General features: G+C 37.8%; 1 protein-coding gene across 1 annotated transcript in view; it reads right to left on the reverse strand.

The window, feature by feature from the left end:
* The window catches only part of STXBP5L (syntaxin binding protein 5L), a 355378-nt gene continuing 338851 nt past the window's right edge, over positions 1 to 16527 (reverse strand). Inside the window, exons 24-28 of the mRNA XM_061167943.1 lie at positions 12126 to 12486; positions 8066 to 8231; positions 5606 to 5717; positions 1704 to 1924; positions 1 to 1140 (exon numbers count right to left, since the gene is read on the reverse strand). Coding sequence (XP_061023926.1) covers positions 1099 to 1140; positions 1704 to 1924; positions 5606 to 5717; positions 8066 to 8231; positions 12126 to 12486 — 902 coding nt within the window. The 3' untranslated portion in view covers positions 1 to 1098. The remainder of the gene's footprint in view (positions 1141 to 1703; positions 1925 to 5605; positions 5718 to 8065; positions 8232 to 12125; positions 12487 to 16527) is intronic.

Below are 16527 nucleotides of genomic sequence, written 5' to 3' on the forward strand. Positions count from 1 at the left end.
TAATCAGAAATGTCAGAATCTCTTTCCTAAAACATTAACTGAGGTTTTACTGAATCAGACTAGAGAATGACCAGTTTGGTCTGTGAGTATCAGGCTGCAAGAGCACCTTTGAATTGAAGACCCCATGGAGACTGAACAGTAATATACTGTGTAATTGGCAGACAAGGATACAAATGGAGCATTAAAAATATATCACTTTAGAAACTGAAACCAGAGTGTGTGAAATCAGTTCTCAAAGCTAACAGCATTGTTCTTGTAAGTCTAGTTTCCCCAAACCTATTGTCAACTCCCCTGCAGAGTATAAGCCAAGCTGAAAATATGCTTCAAGGTGACCCCACCCTGCATTGGTTGTGACTGAAAATAGCAACTTGTTCTGAAGGTGATGGAAATAATTGTGTTAGGAATAATTTACTGTACTGGCTATATTTGATTATGACTGAGAACTGTGAATAATGTAAAATATTATGGAGAGAGAACAATGTTAATCAGACTCTTGACATAAGAATTCAATAATGTCCTAGTACATAATGAAAGTTATAGATGACAAGAAAACTCTGGTTTTGTTTGCTTTGTAAGTTGGGTATTGCAAATGTACTGGAAATGCACTGATATCTTCTAACACAGATTTTTTTTTTTTTAATTGTCAGGTGTGGCCCAATTTATAAAAATAGTTTACCATAAATCTTTTTTTTTCTTCTGTCACAACATGCTTTTTTCTTTTCCTCTTAAGATGTTAATTTATCATGCAATTGTTTTCATTAAGTGCATTAATGCTTTTTGTTTGTACAGGATTTTTTCAAATCAGAAGGACTCCCCGTAGTTCCTAAATGTAAATCCTTAGCAAACAACATGCCAAGATGATAGCTCCATTCCATGTGGGAAAAGGCAAATTCAGCCATATCTTGGGATTTTAACCTGGATTCCAGCCTTGGGTTGCACAATGTCTCTGATAAGTCTCCCTTATGATAACTTCAGATGGACTATAATGGAACATTTTGTAGAAGAAACTGGCTTCTAGCAGTTGAATATTGATGCTGGGAATAAATTTGGTTTCCCTGAATAATGGTTTCTCAAAGCAGTCATAGCTTCTTTAGAAGTTTAGAATTGGTACCATTTCTTATCCTTATATTTCAGCATTAACTGCAAAGAAAAAATAGTCACATAAGATGTTAAAAAATATTTAAAAGTGCTAATCCAAGCTCATGTTGAGCACATCATACATACCAAAACCTCAAAACTTCTAAAACGACCTTTATATTGTGAAATAAACTATAGACATATTTTTGAACTGCAGTCAAGCTCTAAAGATTTCCCTGAGAGGAAATGATTTTTAATGATTGAGACAAAAAGGAATGTGTGAATTCAGCCTCTGCTGCCCCTCACACCTTCTTGCCGGGGATCGTATAATAAACCTAAGTACCTCTTTAGATTCTGATACACTGGGTGTATCAGAACCAATAGATAATTTTCTTTAAAGCCATCTTCTAAGGTAAAGAAGTATTAATATAATACTTAAAAAAAAACAACACTTTTTTCCTCCCCAATCCAAGGAGAACTATTATACATACAGCAAGGTCCCAATTACCTTGGCTGTCACACATGATTACTTAGAGTGGCATCTTTGTTTAGGCTCTCTTGTGCAGAACCTAAATGTTTAAAGTTATTACTGGATGAAGATGCCTATATTTACATAGACAGCTTACCTCGTGTGCATGTTTGGAAAATGCCTCTGCACTGGTCATCATGCCTGCAGTTTTCTCCTCCAGCTCTCCTAGCCTCTGTCCTCTCTCATCAAGTGCGATCCGTGCACGAGTTAGCTCTCCCATCACCCCTCCAGCAGCGCCTTTCATCCCTTCTATACCACCTGGTCCAGGAATGTGCTGTGCGAGGCTGCGTGATGCTTTTCCTGCGGAAGCTTCCCCAACTGGGAGTTCAAGCAATAGCAATTTAAAACACTTTTTCAGTAATTCAAGTAAGTATAGTCAGGCTTATGACCAAACAAAGTACTTATATTGAATTTTATTGTCATAATTCTCACGGAGAGACATATTTGTTCCGATCATAGTTATATATGTATTTGGAAATGTTAGCATATACCCCAAAAAAATGCCTATGAAAGAGACTGCGATATTGTTACCATGTTTTATTGTGTATGTGGGGGAGGGGTCCATACAGTATGACATAATTACATTTCTTGACATTACTGCATTAGTATACTCAATATTATTGTGATCTCATATTTAACCCATATTAGTTCCATATCTGTTCCAATTTCAGGCTTTATGATTTATTTAAATTTCTGCCCAGCTGGGCATTTCAAATCTTCCATGTTCATCTTCCTATCAGTCTTTGTAGCCCTCAGTTGTTTTTTGTTTTTTTAAATCTGAGTGTGTGTGTGTTTGTGTGTCTGTGTATATACTAGAAAATGGGGTATATATGCATTATGGGCATTAATACACATACGTTGAAACTTTGTTTCATACTTTCATACTTTCTAAAAAATTAAAAATTTCCCCATCATTTATAAAACTCAGTTTTACTTAATTTTAATGAAGTAACTTTGGAAAAGATATACCCATTTGAATGCAGAGTTGCAAAGAACTGCAAGGAGAGATAAGAAAGCCTTCCTCAAAAAAAAAAAAAAAAAAAAGAAAAAAAAAAGAAAGCCTTCCTCAGCGATCAATGCAAAGAAATACAGGAAAACAATAGAATGGGAAAGACTAGAGATCTCTTCAAGAAAATTAAAGGTACCAAGGGAATATTTCATGCAAAGATGGGCACAGTAAAGGACAGAAATGGTATGGACCTGACAAAGCAGAAGATATTGAGAAGAGGTGGCAAGAATACACAGAAATGTACAAAAAAAGATCTTCACGACCCAGATGATCACAATGGTGTGATCACTCACCTAAAGCAGACATCCTGGAATGTGAAGTCAAGTGGGCCTTCGGAAGCATCACTACGAACAAAGCTAGTGGGGGTGATGGAATTCCAGTTGAACAATATATTTCAAATCCTAAAAGATGATGCTGTGAAAATGCTGCACTCAATATGCCAGCAAATTTGGAAAACTCAGCAGTGGCCACAGGACTGGAAAAGGTCAGTTTTCATTCCAATCCCCAAGAAATGCAATGCCAAAGAATGCTCAAACTACTGCACAATTGCACTCATCTCACACACTAGTAGTAATGCTCAAAATTCTCAAAGCCAGGCTTCAGCAAGATGTGAACCATGAACTTCCAGATGTTCAAGCTGGTTTTAGAAAAGGCAGAGGAACCAGAGATCAAATTGCCAACGTCTGTTGGATCATCGAAAAAGCAAGAGAGTTCCAGAAAAACATCTATTTCTGCTTTATTGACTATGCCAAAGTCTTTGACTGTGTGGATCACAACAAACTGGAAAATTCTGAAAGAGATGGGAATACCAGACCACCTGACCTGCCTCTTGAGAAACCTGTATGCAGGTAGGAAGCAACAGTTAGAACTGGACATGGACCAACAGACTGGTTCCAAATAGGAAAAGGAGTACGTCAAGGCTGTATATTGTCACCCTGTTTATTTAACTTATACGCAGAGTACATTATGAGAAATGTTTGGTGAAGCACGATCTGGAATCAAGATTGCTGGGAGAAATATCAATAACCTCAGATATGCAGATGACACCACCCTTATGGCAGAAAGTGAAGAAGAACTAAAGAGCCTCTTGATGAAAGAGGGAAGTGAAAAAGTTGGCTTAAAGCTCAACATTCAGAAAACTAAGATCATGGCATCCAGTCCTGTCACTTCATGGCAAATAGATGGGGAAACAGTGGCTGACTTTATTTTTTTGGGCTCCAAAATCACTGCAGATGGTGACTGCAGCCATGAAATTAAAAGATGCTTACTCCTTGGAAGGAAAGTTATGACCAGCCTAGACAGCATATTAAAAAGCAGAGACATTACTTTACCAACAAAGGTCTGTCTAATCAAAGCTATGGTTTTTCCAGTAGTCATGTATGGATGTGAGAGTTGGACTATAAAGAAAGCTGAGTGCAGAAGAATTGATGCTTTTGAGCTGTGGTGTTGGAGAAGACTTTTGGGAGTCCCTTGGACAGCAAGGAGATCCAACCAGTCCATCCTAAAGGAGATCAGTCCTGGGTGTTCATTGGGATGACTGATGTTGAAGCTGAAACTCCAGTACTTTGGCCACCTGATGTGAAGAGCTGACTCATTGGAAAAGACCCTGATGCTGGGAAAGATTGAGGGCAGGAGGAGAAGGGGATGACAGAGGATGAGGTGGTTGGATGGCAGCAGTGACTCAATGAACATGAGTTTGGGTAGGCTCCGGGAGTTGGTGATGGACAGGGAGGCCTGGCATGCTGCAATTCATGGGGTTGCAAAGAGTCAGACAGGACTGAGCAAATGAACTGAACTGAACTTTTAAAAATTGAAAAATAGATCTTATAAAAAATTTAGTGAGCAGTCCCCAGGATCTAACATTAGGAGTGGAATCTAGATTAAGTTTTTTAAGAATAAGAGCCTTATTGAGATATAATTCAAATATAAAATTCATTGCCGCTACCACCCCCACCCCATCACCACAACCATTACCCCTCCCCCCCCGCCCCCCCCCCTCATCTTTTTAAAACAATTTTTTAGCTGTGGTGCATAGCTTGTGGGATATTAGGTCTGGACCAGGGATCAAACCCTGACAACAGCAGTGAAAGCTCCTAGTCCTAACCATTGTACCTCCAGGGAATTCATTAACCCACCCTTTGTAAGTGTACAGTTAAGTAGTTTTTAACTGATTCTCAGAGTTGTGCAACTATCACCACTATCTAATTTTAGAACATTTTTATCACCCCCCCCCTCCAAAGAAATTCTGTACCCATTAGTCCCTCCTTGCCCTGGTCCCTGGCAACTACTGACTTCTTTCTCTATGGATTTGTCTATTCTGAACATTTTGTACAAAAGGAATAATACAATATGTGGCCTTTTTTGTCTTCCTTCTTTAATTTAGCATGATGTTTTCAAGGTAAACATGTTTCCATGTTTAGCAGGTATCAAATGTCATTACCTTTTATAGCTGAATAATAGTTCATTTTATGGAAGCACCTAGATATTTTTCATAGTGAAAAATTCAAGGAAAAAGCAGTTTTGATCTGTAGAGACCACATAGTGGGTGAGAGAATCTGGAAAATCTTAATTTCTCTATGAGAATGTTCCTTTTTACTGCATTTTGATTATTGTTCATCAGAGTCTCTGGCAGATATTTTTTAAGTGATTTATTCTGTACCATTGGTAAACCTTGAATTCTGAATAAAGAATTTGTTTCCTAGAAGTAGTTAGAGGCAGGCAGATTCAAAAACATTTTTTCAGATTTAAGTAACCAAGTGCCTTCACCTTGCCTTGCAGGTCTTATCAACCTGCAAATGACACATTTATTATCTTACTCATTATTTGTATGAATTACATGTACTATTTTTAGTTAAACTATTTCTAAAACAAAGTGACCAGTTCTATTCATGTTTGGTAAACAAATAATTTTCATGGTATAGAAGCAAAGTCCTCGTCCAGAAAGAGGTCATTTGTTTTTTGATACAGTTTGTAATCAGGAGTTTACTCACAGAGCTCTTCTCTGTCAAATGTTTGTCCACTTCCACCAAACAGGCCCTTGAGAAAGCCTCTGTTTTGAGCTTCCGGTGTTTCTATAGGAGTAAACAAATCTCCCAGCATGTCCTATATCAAATTTAAAGAAAAGAGCATTAGACTAAGAATAAATTAATAGATCAAAAGATAACATGGTGGCAGGTTACAGCACATCATGAAAAGGCTAAAAAATCTGTTCTCATGTTTTCATGGTAATTTTTGCTTAGCTTCCAATTCCCTCTCTCTGGCACTTTTTCCTCCAGCTTCCTCCTTTCCTTTCCCTTTTCCAAGAACTGACATCCTAAAATATTCACTTTTCTGACCTCTTGTCTTCTTCCTTCTACACTTAGAAAGCATAGGAAGCTAATATTCACCCTATGATTAATTTACAGATTAATCCTGATTACAGAATCCACAGGCTTTATTCCAGATACTAATCAGAATTTACATAGATATGCTCCAGTTATCTTTATTTTTAACTTGTTCTAACTTTTTTCTAACTTTTAACTTGCTATAAAATGTTTTAACTTGCTTTGGTCTTTCTGTGTGTGTTAGTTGTTCAGTTGTATCCAACTCCTTGCAACCCCACTGACTGTGGCCTGCCAGGCTCCTCCATCCATGGAATTCTTCAGACAAGAATACTGGAGTGGGTTGCCAGTTCCTTCTCCAGGGGATCTTCCCAACACAGGGATCGAACCCAGGCCTCCCACATTGTGGGCAGACCACCACCATCTGAGCCACCAGGGAAGCCCTTGGTCTTTCTAAAGCAGACTACAATTTGAGAACCATGGGTTTGGAGGTTTCAATCCAAAGTCAGATCTGTGAGCTAGTATCAGTTTGTGTGTGAACTTGCAGGATGCCTGTCATCATCTCCCCCCCTCACCTCTACTCTTAGACCTGTGCTTTTCCTCCCAAATCCCTTCTCTTTGGAAATGGCTACACCATCTACTTAGGTCCCCAACCCAGAAATACAGGAATAATTATTAATTCCTTCCTTTTCTTCACTCCTCTATCTAATAACCCTCCAATCCAACCGATCACAGTTTATAGTCATTGAATATGGTAATTTTCTCTATCACTGTTGGCTGTCTTATTTCAAGCCACTATTATTTCTGGCCTTAATTATTTAAAAAATAATGCCTCCAAATTGTTCTCCCTACTTTTAGCCTGAACTCTTCAAAACAAATTGTCATACTGCAACCAGAATATTAGTTTTAATAAACAAATTAGCTAAACCTTTTCAATGACTTCCTATTGTCCTGGGGATAAATGCCAGATTTCTTAAGGAGTTTACAAGGTGTTCCAAGCTCTATTCTTGACTAAGTCTCCATCAGCACTCCTTCACTGTCTCCACTTCCCAACTCTGTACTTTGTTAGCAGTTTGCTGAACCTTGGGGCTTTCACATGCCTCTGCTCTGTCAAGAATATTATTACCTTTCCCACCTCCAGCCATCTATTCCCTATGGACAGCTCCTATTCATCCTTCACAACCTTTTTCTAAGTACCCCTTCCCTTTTGGTCCATTAACCCAGTCCGCTCGTAACATGTCTCTCCAGCACTGGCACAGCCATTTACAGACAGCCATTTTCCAGAATATTGCAGTTATCTATTTCTCTCTCCCTCCACACTAGCAGGTAGGGACTGGTATCTTGTTTGTGATGGTACTCCTACAGCCCAGCCAAGTAATAGGCATATAAAAAACTTAAGTATATGTTGAATAACATTTATTATTATTTATTTTTAAAACTTAGTATGTTCCAGGCACTCTTCTCAGTGCTTTACATGAATTCTAATTAATTCTCACAGTAATGCTTCAAGGTAGAACATACAAGTTGGCTATTTTACTTAATCTAAGTGATACGAGTAGGCAAAATGCAACTTAAATAGTTCAGAGCTTATACTCTGAACCTCTATATTGTAGTGAATTTTAGTCTTCTTTTCTCTAAATTAGGGAGAGAAACCAATTAAATCCCTAGGATGTCTTTTAAAATTTTGTGACATTTACTTATCCAAGATTTTATTTATTCTTTTATATGTATTTTGTTTCTAAGCTCTGCTTACTGCTATGATCAAAGACAAATGCCCATTTCTAACCTATAGGGTATATATTTATTTTGTATGGCCTACAATTAAGGTTTCTTTTTTTTTTTTTTAAGTCTATTAACTCTGAATTGTAGGCAAAATAATAAAAGAAACAGAACAACCATTGATATATATGATCTCCACATTCTCCCACATCCCCTTTTTTCTTATTTTTTTTTCCTGTGTATATCTGGAACCACACTAGAACTTGGTAGCATCACCAGGGTGAACATATATTCAAAACATGTTCTAGGGCAGGCATGTTGATTGTCTAGCCTAATAATATTTGAGCTTTTAGACATCGCTCTCATTCTCTTTGTACAACCACGTTCAGTATTTATTCATAAATGACCTACCTGTAGATTATCACACATCTCTTGGCTGTATGTTAACCGCTGAATTTCAGTAGGAGAGACGAGGTATAATGCCTGTCCTTCATTGGTAAAACAGAATGTCCGTGCTATCCGCATGTCTGTCAGTGGCAAATAATTCACATCTAACATTGGGCGAAGACTAGGTAGGCTGAATGGAAAGAACGAAATCCACATCTCAATATCAAGTGTTAGAAGCTTTCAATTTCTGTAGATAAAATATAGTGAACTTTACATAAAACTAATTTTATACCACTATTTTATGGTGGTTTCTTTTTATGAAGTCTCAATGGTAGTAAACTAGAACTTCATGTAAAATCATTTTCACAAAAAATTATGGTACAGTTCTATTTTAATCCACACAGATTACTTAGCAGATGTCCTTGAAGGTTGGATTAAATGCACTGGCCAGCAATTTCAAAATGCTTTGTGCAGAATTTCACAGGTTCCTACTGTGGTAATCTTTTATTATGGCAGAAACACTGCAACTAGCAAGTGGCTGCCTGCATACTTGGTCCATTGTCTCTTTTTAAGGCAGAATTCCTGGGTCTGAGGTTACACACTGATGTGCACCTAGTTCACTATGCCTGGGAATGGAGGGGCTTTCCTCCCCATTCCTTTACTTCCTCTATACACAGAAAATGAAAATCACCTCTGACTTATGGCACCTATACTGAAGGTGTGATTAATGACTGGGACTTACAGAATTAGTTATAAACAGTAGATCAGAATTTGCACATCCACATGAATGCTACATCTCAGGTGTCTTACTGATTGGCTGTTTTGTTGCTGTTCAGTCACTCAGTTGTTTCTGACTCTCTGCAACCTGCTGGACTGCAGCACGCCAGGCTCCCTGTCCTTCACTATCTCCCGGAGTTTGCTCAGACTCATGTCTACTGAGCCAGTGATGCCATCCAACCATCTCATCCTGTCGCCTCCTTCTCCTCCTGCCCTCAGTCTTTCCCAGCATCAGCATCTTTTTCAATGAGTCGGCTCTTTGCACTGGGTGGTCAAAATACGGGAGCTTCAGCTTCAGCATCAGTCCTTCCAATGAATATTCAGCATTGATTTCCTTTAGGACTGCCTGTGTTGATATCCCTGCTGTCCAAGGGACTCTCAAGAGTCCTCTCCAGCACCACAGTTCAAAAGCATCAATTCTAAGGCACTCAGACTTCTTTATGGTCCAACTTTCACATCCATACATGACTACTGGAAAAACCGTAGCTTTGACTATACAGACCTTTGTCAGCAAAGTGATGTCTCTGCTTTTTAATATACTGTCTAGATTTGTCATAGCTTTTCTTCCACCGAGCAAGCATCTTTTAATTTCATAGCTGCAGTCACTGTCCACAGTGATTTTGGAGCCCAAAAAAATAAAATCTGCCACTGTTCCCATTTTTCCCCATCTATTTTCCATGAAGTGATGGCACTGGGTGCTATGATCTTAGTTTTTTGAATGTTGAGTTTTAAGCTAGTTTTTTTACTCTCCTCTTTCACCTTCATCAAGAGGCTCTTTAGTTCCTCTTCACTCTCTGCCATTATCATCTGCATATCTGAGATTGTTGATATTTCTCCTCGCAGTCTTGATTCCAGCTTGTGCTTCACTGAGCGTGGCATTTATCATGATGTACTCTGCATGTAAGCAGGGTGACAATACACCGCCTTGACGTACTCCTTTCACAATTTTGAACCAATCTGCTAGTCCATGTCTGGTTCTAACTGTTGCTTCTTGACCAGCATACAGGTTTCTCAGGAGGCAGGTAAGGTGGTCTGGTATTCCCATCTTTTGAAGAATTTTCCACAGTTTGTTGTGATCCACACAGTCAAAGGCTTTAGCATGGTCAGTGAAGCAGAAGTAGATCTTTTTCTGGGATTCTCACTATTACTATCAAGCTAAAATCACTATCAAGCTAAGATTTTAATTGTGACAACATTGTAATGTCTTTGAATTTAAAAGAAAAATTTTGAGTGACTAAATGTGAGCTTGGGGGAGTGTACACTCATTTTTTTTCCCCTTCTAAGGTGTGTCTAGGAGTTAAGTCATTATTTTCAAACAAGACTGAAATGGCCCTCTTCAGAAATCTCTAAAAAGAATTTGAGAAAAGAAATCAGATAAAGAATAAGAAACGTATAAGAGAATGAGCAGACTGTAAATGATTGTTTTTATTTTTATTTTTTCAAAACTGCCTCCTCCACTTACTACCTTTCTTTGGCTTATAAAGCTACTCATGGCTCCCCTATAACAATAAAAACACTCTCAAAATCCCAGTTTCACTCCTGAACTACTTTCCTATCTCTCATCTTTTTACCAAAATTTCCCAAAAGAATACTCTGTCTCAGGAGTTGGCAAACTTTTTTAGTCAGATAGTAAATATTTTAGGGTTTGTAGGCCATGTGGTCTTGGGTGCAGCTACTCAACTCTTGCCTGTTGTGTACACACTATAGGCAATATATAAGTAAGTGGTGTGGTTGTGTTCCCCAAACCTTTATGAACATTGAGATGTGAATTTCATATACTTTCCACATATCATGAAATATTCTTCTCTGCTTTTTTCAACAATTTGAAAATGTAAAAACCATTCTTAGCTTGCAGGCTATACAGTATCATATTGGGTGGAGGGTAGAGTGGATATTGTGTGGGGGTATAGTGTGTCAATTCCTGATCTATGCCAGTGCCTCTATTCTTGCCTCCCTTGAAATTTATTCTTCTCTTCACTGTACTCCTAAGATTTGTTTTCTCAAATGTTCTTGTACCCAAGTTCTTTGATCTTTCTGTTCTAACTCTTGATCATCGTTCTGGTAGACTTCTGTCCTTTTTTTTTTTTGATACTCTTCTATCCTTTTCATGAAGTTATGTTACTGTGATCCTTTTTCTAGCTCTCTGATGACTGCTTCTGTCTCCTTTGCTGGATTTCCTTTCTTTCTGCCACTATATAGATGTAGACATATGCATCTCACTCCCTCAATTTTTGTCCCCAGATCAGTCTCTTTCTCCTCTTTTTTAATACAATCTTCAATGATTTCATTCACTGCCAAACTTTCACTAATGATTTACATAGATGATTTCCAGAGCTGAATCTCCCACCTCTGTTTTTTAAGAATCTAGACCGTAAATTGCTTGCTAAACTTCTTCAAGCTGGCATATAAGCACCTCATATTCCAAGTATTCATTCTCAGACTTATTTTCTCCAAAATAAGACTTTCTTATTTTGACTTTCTTATCTATTAATGACATCACTATTATTGAAGTTCATGACAAAAAATTTTCACCTTTAAGTTCTCTTCTTACCCTGAGATTTAACGACCTCCATTATCTTTCACAACCAATCAGTTTTACGTTCAGAAAATTTCCCTCACATCTGTTTCTACCTAGCCTTCAATATAGCTATAACTTCAGTTCAAAAGTCCACCCCAAACTCTTCCTCCATGTGTATTTCTTAATGTGTAGCCTACAGCAGGTTAAAATATAGGGATGATTTTTAGTATACTGTTCAGTGTTGATCTCACTTTTTCCTAGACTTGCAACCTCAGGCAAATTTATTAACATATGTAAAATAGAGGAAGCAGATAATACTTGATTTCCTATGTCCTAGAGAAATTGTAAGGATAAACTTAAATTCTGTATAGAAAATTCTTGTGTGTGCTATGAAACATAGTAAAGGTAACAGTTCATTTCTTTTCCTTGTGGTTTATTTGTCTTCATATATCCTGTGCCTAACATAGCATCTGGGAGATAGGTGCTCAATAAATGTTTGTTGAATGAATGTGTGAATGACTGGAGAATCACTCTTTCCTTAGATTCCTTGATGGCAGTTAACATATATATTTCATTCACAATGCAAAGCATTTTTAGCAAACAAACAAAACCTGAAATAAACTCAAACTCTCCTCAAATTGTTGAGCAAGAAAACATTCACAAACATAATGAAACAATGATCTCAGATGGCTTCTTAATAATATCTTGCATGTAACGCATATATTTTTTATAATTGTACCTTGTTTGCACTGTTATGATTACCAGATAATTTATAAAGACAGCACATACCTCATTATCATGATATGCCCATTGGCACAAAAGCATGCCAAGCAGGCACTGTTACACATGACCACCACATCTGCTTGCAGTATAAAAGATGTTTCTGTGATGTTATGAACATAGAGGCAAGTCTGAGAAGGCAGTGAGAAGACTTTAGCTTGTTTTTCTGAGCAGATTATTGTGTACTGATGATCTCCTATTTCTTGGGATGGAGAGGGGCAGTTCATGACCAGTTTCCTTCTCCAAGATTTCTCATTTTCATCTATGTTGTTTGGATCCCTCCAAACTTCATATGGTGGTTGCATTAACCCACCAGTTCGGTCCATACAGGAGAATGTTAGGACAGCTCCTTTCAATGAGAGGAATGTACCTATAAAAACAATTCCATATCACTGGCACATGAAATTCTTTCTAAAACAGGTGCTATTCATCTATGGGTGATAAATTTTTTTTAATATTATGATAATTTATATTTATAATGTCATAATATTGCCATATTACACATAAATCAGTAGATTTGTAAATTTATCAGCTGCAATAACTTGGAATCATAACGGGTAAATGCTAAAAGGAGTCTAAGACATCAACTCACCAAATCCTTTCATTATGTTAATAAGAAAACAGATCCAGAAAGATGATGAGTTTTGGGCCAAGACACATACCAAATTAGTGGCTGAGCCTGGACTGGAACTCAAGTTTACTAATTCCTAATCCAGTATCCCTTCACTATACTATACAGTATTTGTTAAAATACTTTTTAAAAAAAAAAAAAAAATCAAATTTCAGAAAATTTACAATTTTAATTTACTGAATAACTTCAACTGAAAAGATAATCATGCCATCTGATTCCATTTCTTTATAGACTTATTCACTGGAAAATACTATTTTTCTTCTTCTGAAAATGAATACTCAGAATGCTTCATGAAATTTAAATATCCAGTTCATGCTAGCAATTTTGATTGTATTTTTAAAAAAACAAACTGAATTTGGTGTTTACTCAGGCTTATGCATCTTTTATACAGAAAAACGGTTTACTCACCTGGATCCTCCAAGGTTGATCATCCATGCCAGATTATTACCTAGGGGCGATTTTTTACCAGTCCCAGAGATTGGATACTGCAAAGGCTTAGGAGGTAACTTGGGATAGATTGACCTTTGGACACTTCCAGACTCTTCCCTAAGCAGTGCCTGAGCAGCCTTTTCTTTTCTTTGTTCTTTGACATCGTGTAGAGAGTAATGGAAGAGGGCATGGAAACTCACTCCAGTATCCTTGCCTGGAAAATTCCACAGATGAGCCTGGAGGGCTACAGTCCATGGGGTTGCGAAGAGGTGGACATGATCAAGTGACCGAGCACGCATGTAGAGAGTAAGGAAGCTATCCCAGGCTGACATACCTCAAGAGTACATGCACCAGAGACTTGGAAAGGGTATTATACAAGCACATTCCATTTAGAAAATATAAAGTATTAAAAATTTATTAAATTATAAAATTTATGAAATTCAAAATAACATGTTTAGATGCTTTAACATCTCAGTTGTGTTTTTAAACCCACTTTTAAAACCAAGAAGCCTGTAGATGTCTGACAGGGATAAGGGAGCAGGGGCTCAGGTGCTTTAATCTGAGGGTCAAGGTGTGAAAGACCTACCAAGAAGAAAAATATCTGCCAAGGGCTATGGCGAATGATTTAATTAATATTCATCTAGGAGTGATTCTTCTATCCCCACCCCCCCAAAAAAAGCTCCCATATTTCCATTGCTGCACACCATGGAGAACTTCTTGAAGTTATTAACACCCTCAATTTAGAGATAGCCTAAAGTAGGTTAAAAAAACAAGAAATCTACATTTTGGAAGCCATTTTACTTAACGCCTGATGCTTACAAAGCTGTCAGTATCAAAAAGACTGTTTCTTAATAAGTTGCCTTGCCCAAATATCTGCTTTGTTTCCTAATTTGTGATAATAAATGCCCTGATTCTATTCTTTTCATTAGTTTTATACAAGGTTTAAGTTTTCCCTGTACATGTTTGCGTGTGTGCTTAGTCGTGTCTGACTCTTTGCAACCCCATGGACTGTAGTCCGCGAGGCTATGTTCATGGGATTTCCCAGGCAAGAATATTGGAGTGGGTTGCCATTTCCTCTTCCAGAGGATCTTCCTGACCCGGGGATTGAACCCAAGTCTCCTGTGGCTCCTGCTCTGGTACCACTGAGCCACCTGAGAATCCCACCACTGTATTATTAATCATATGACTCTGTCTTTAGTCTTTTCTAACTTAAAAAAAAAAAAAAGGCTTAAGCAAGTCAGAATTACAACCTTACTATTACTATTTTAGAAATACACATTACAGGAAGCTTAAATTTAAGAACTTCTGTAACAAAATGTTAACAGTTCAGTCTACAGTAAATAATTCACAGGTAAGTAATGAGGATTTTCCTCTTAAAAGAGGTCTTACTGGCTAGAAGTATGCCTTACCCTAGTTTTCCAAATTATTGGTCTTTCCCACTAAAATCTTAATCATTCAATCAGCAAGTATTTATTTTGACTTGAGAAACTGGAAGGATGGAATTGTCATTAATAGATACAGAAAGACTATGGAAGAAAGGAATATTAGGAACTCAGTTTGGGACATAGGTTTGAGATACTTATTAGATCCAAAAGTGAAACGTGAAAGTGTAAGTTGCTCAGTCCTGTTCAACTCTGCGAGTCCATGGACTGTAGCCAGCCAGGCTTCTTTCTATGGGATTCTCTAGGCAAGAATATTGGAGTGGGTTGCCATTCCCTTCTCCAGGGGATCTTCTTGACCCAGGAATTGATTGTGGGTCTCCTGCATTGCAGGCAGATTCTTTACCGTCTGAGCCACCAGGGAAGCCCTATTAGATCCAAGTGGCTGTCAAATAACTGGATACCTGTACCAGGAATTTGGGGATGGACCCAGACTATACATGTAAATATATGACCCACGAGATTACGAGTGGAATTTAAAGTAGTAAGGCTGAAAAAAAAAAAAAGGAGTAAGGCCGATTTCATATAGGGCTTGGATATAAATAGAAAACAGGAAAGATTCAAGGAGTCTGTCTTTGAGCATGCTGATTTTAAGTCCAGTGAAATGTAGAGGAACTAGTGAAGGGGACTGAGAAGGAATAGCTATAGAGGTAGGGAGAAAATTGGGTAAATAATGTATCCTGGAATCTAAATGAAAAGTGAAATGTTGTAAGGTAGGGATAATGGTAAGCTGTGCAATATGTTGCTGATATTTCAGGTGAGATGTGATTTGAGAATTGAATTTAGCAGTGATATCAGTGATGACCTATGTAGAGGCTTTTGTTGATTGGTGTGAGAGAAAGTTTGATCAGAATGCACTCAAGAGAATGGGAGAATAAAACTGAAAATAGTGAATATAACAATAATATTCCTTGAATATTTCAAGGAATCTTGCACTAAAGACAAAAAAAGTGAAATGGGGCATTGTTGGAGCATAGATTCAAGGAGGGTTTTTCTCTTTTAATGGGAGAAATAACAGCATGTTTGTATGCTGATTTAGTAGATAAATATATAAAGGAAAAAGGAAAAATTGCTGGATTGACCTTCTCATGTAGGTGAAAGGGAATAGAATCTAGTGTATAAGTGGAGATGTTCACCAAGTCAGGAGTTTACACAGTTTAGTCACAATAACAGAAAAGAAGGTAGCAACCTTGGTGATGGTGGCAGCTGCTGATATTCTCATCTGATTATTTTCTCAATGAAAGAAGATATGTTCATTACTGAGATTGAAAACAGTGGAGAAGGTGTTAGAGCTCTGAGGAGAGTGGAGAAAGTAGGTAACTGTTAAGGGTGGAGAGAAGACTAAAGTATTATAATGTGACTCCCCAGCAACAGAGGAACCCACCAGAGGTTGTTGATGATTTATTTCAAAATGAGACTACTTAGTCTGATTATTTTTCTCCAGCCATATTCAGCTACACAGGTATAGAAATAAAGTGTATATTTGTGTGTGTGCAGTCACTCGGACATGTCCTACTCTTTCATGGACGGTAGCCTGTCATGCTCCTCTGTCCAAAGGATTTTCCAGGCAAGAATACTGAAGTGGGTTGCCATTTCCTTCTCCAGGGGATTGTCCCGACTGAGGGATCAAACCTATGTCTCCTGTATCTCTTTCACTGGCAGGCTGATTCTTTACCATTGGGCCACCTGGGAAGTAGAATTAAACTTATGAACCAGGATTGTGATTAATCATATTATGTATGCATGATGTTATGATTTATGATACATATGTATTTGGTCTTTATCCCTGTTTCTGGTACAGTGCTCCTAAAATCCTTGGAATTGCCTGACAAGAACAATACAGGTGCCTTTCATTACATTAATAAGGTGATTCTGGAGTCTCACCTAAGGTTGGGGGCTGGTTGCCAGGGGA

The sequence above is a fragment of the Dama dama genome, chromosome 19 (genome assembly GCF_033118175.1).
Source record: "Dama dama isolate Ldn47 chromosome 19, ASM3311817v1, whole genome shotgun sequence".
NCBI lineage: Eukaryota > Metazoa > Chordata > Mammalia > Artiodactyla > Cervidae > Dama > Dama dama.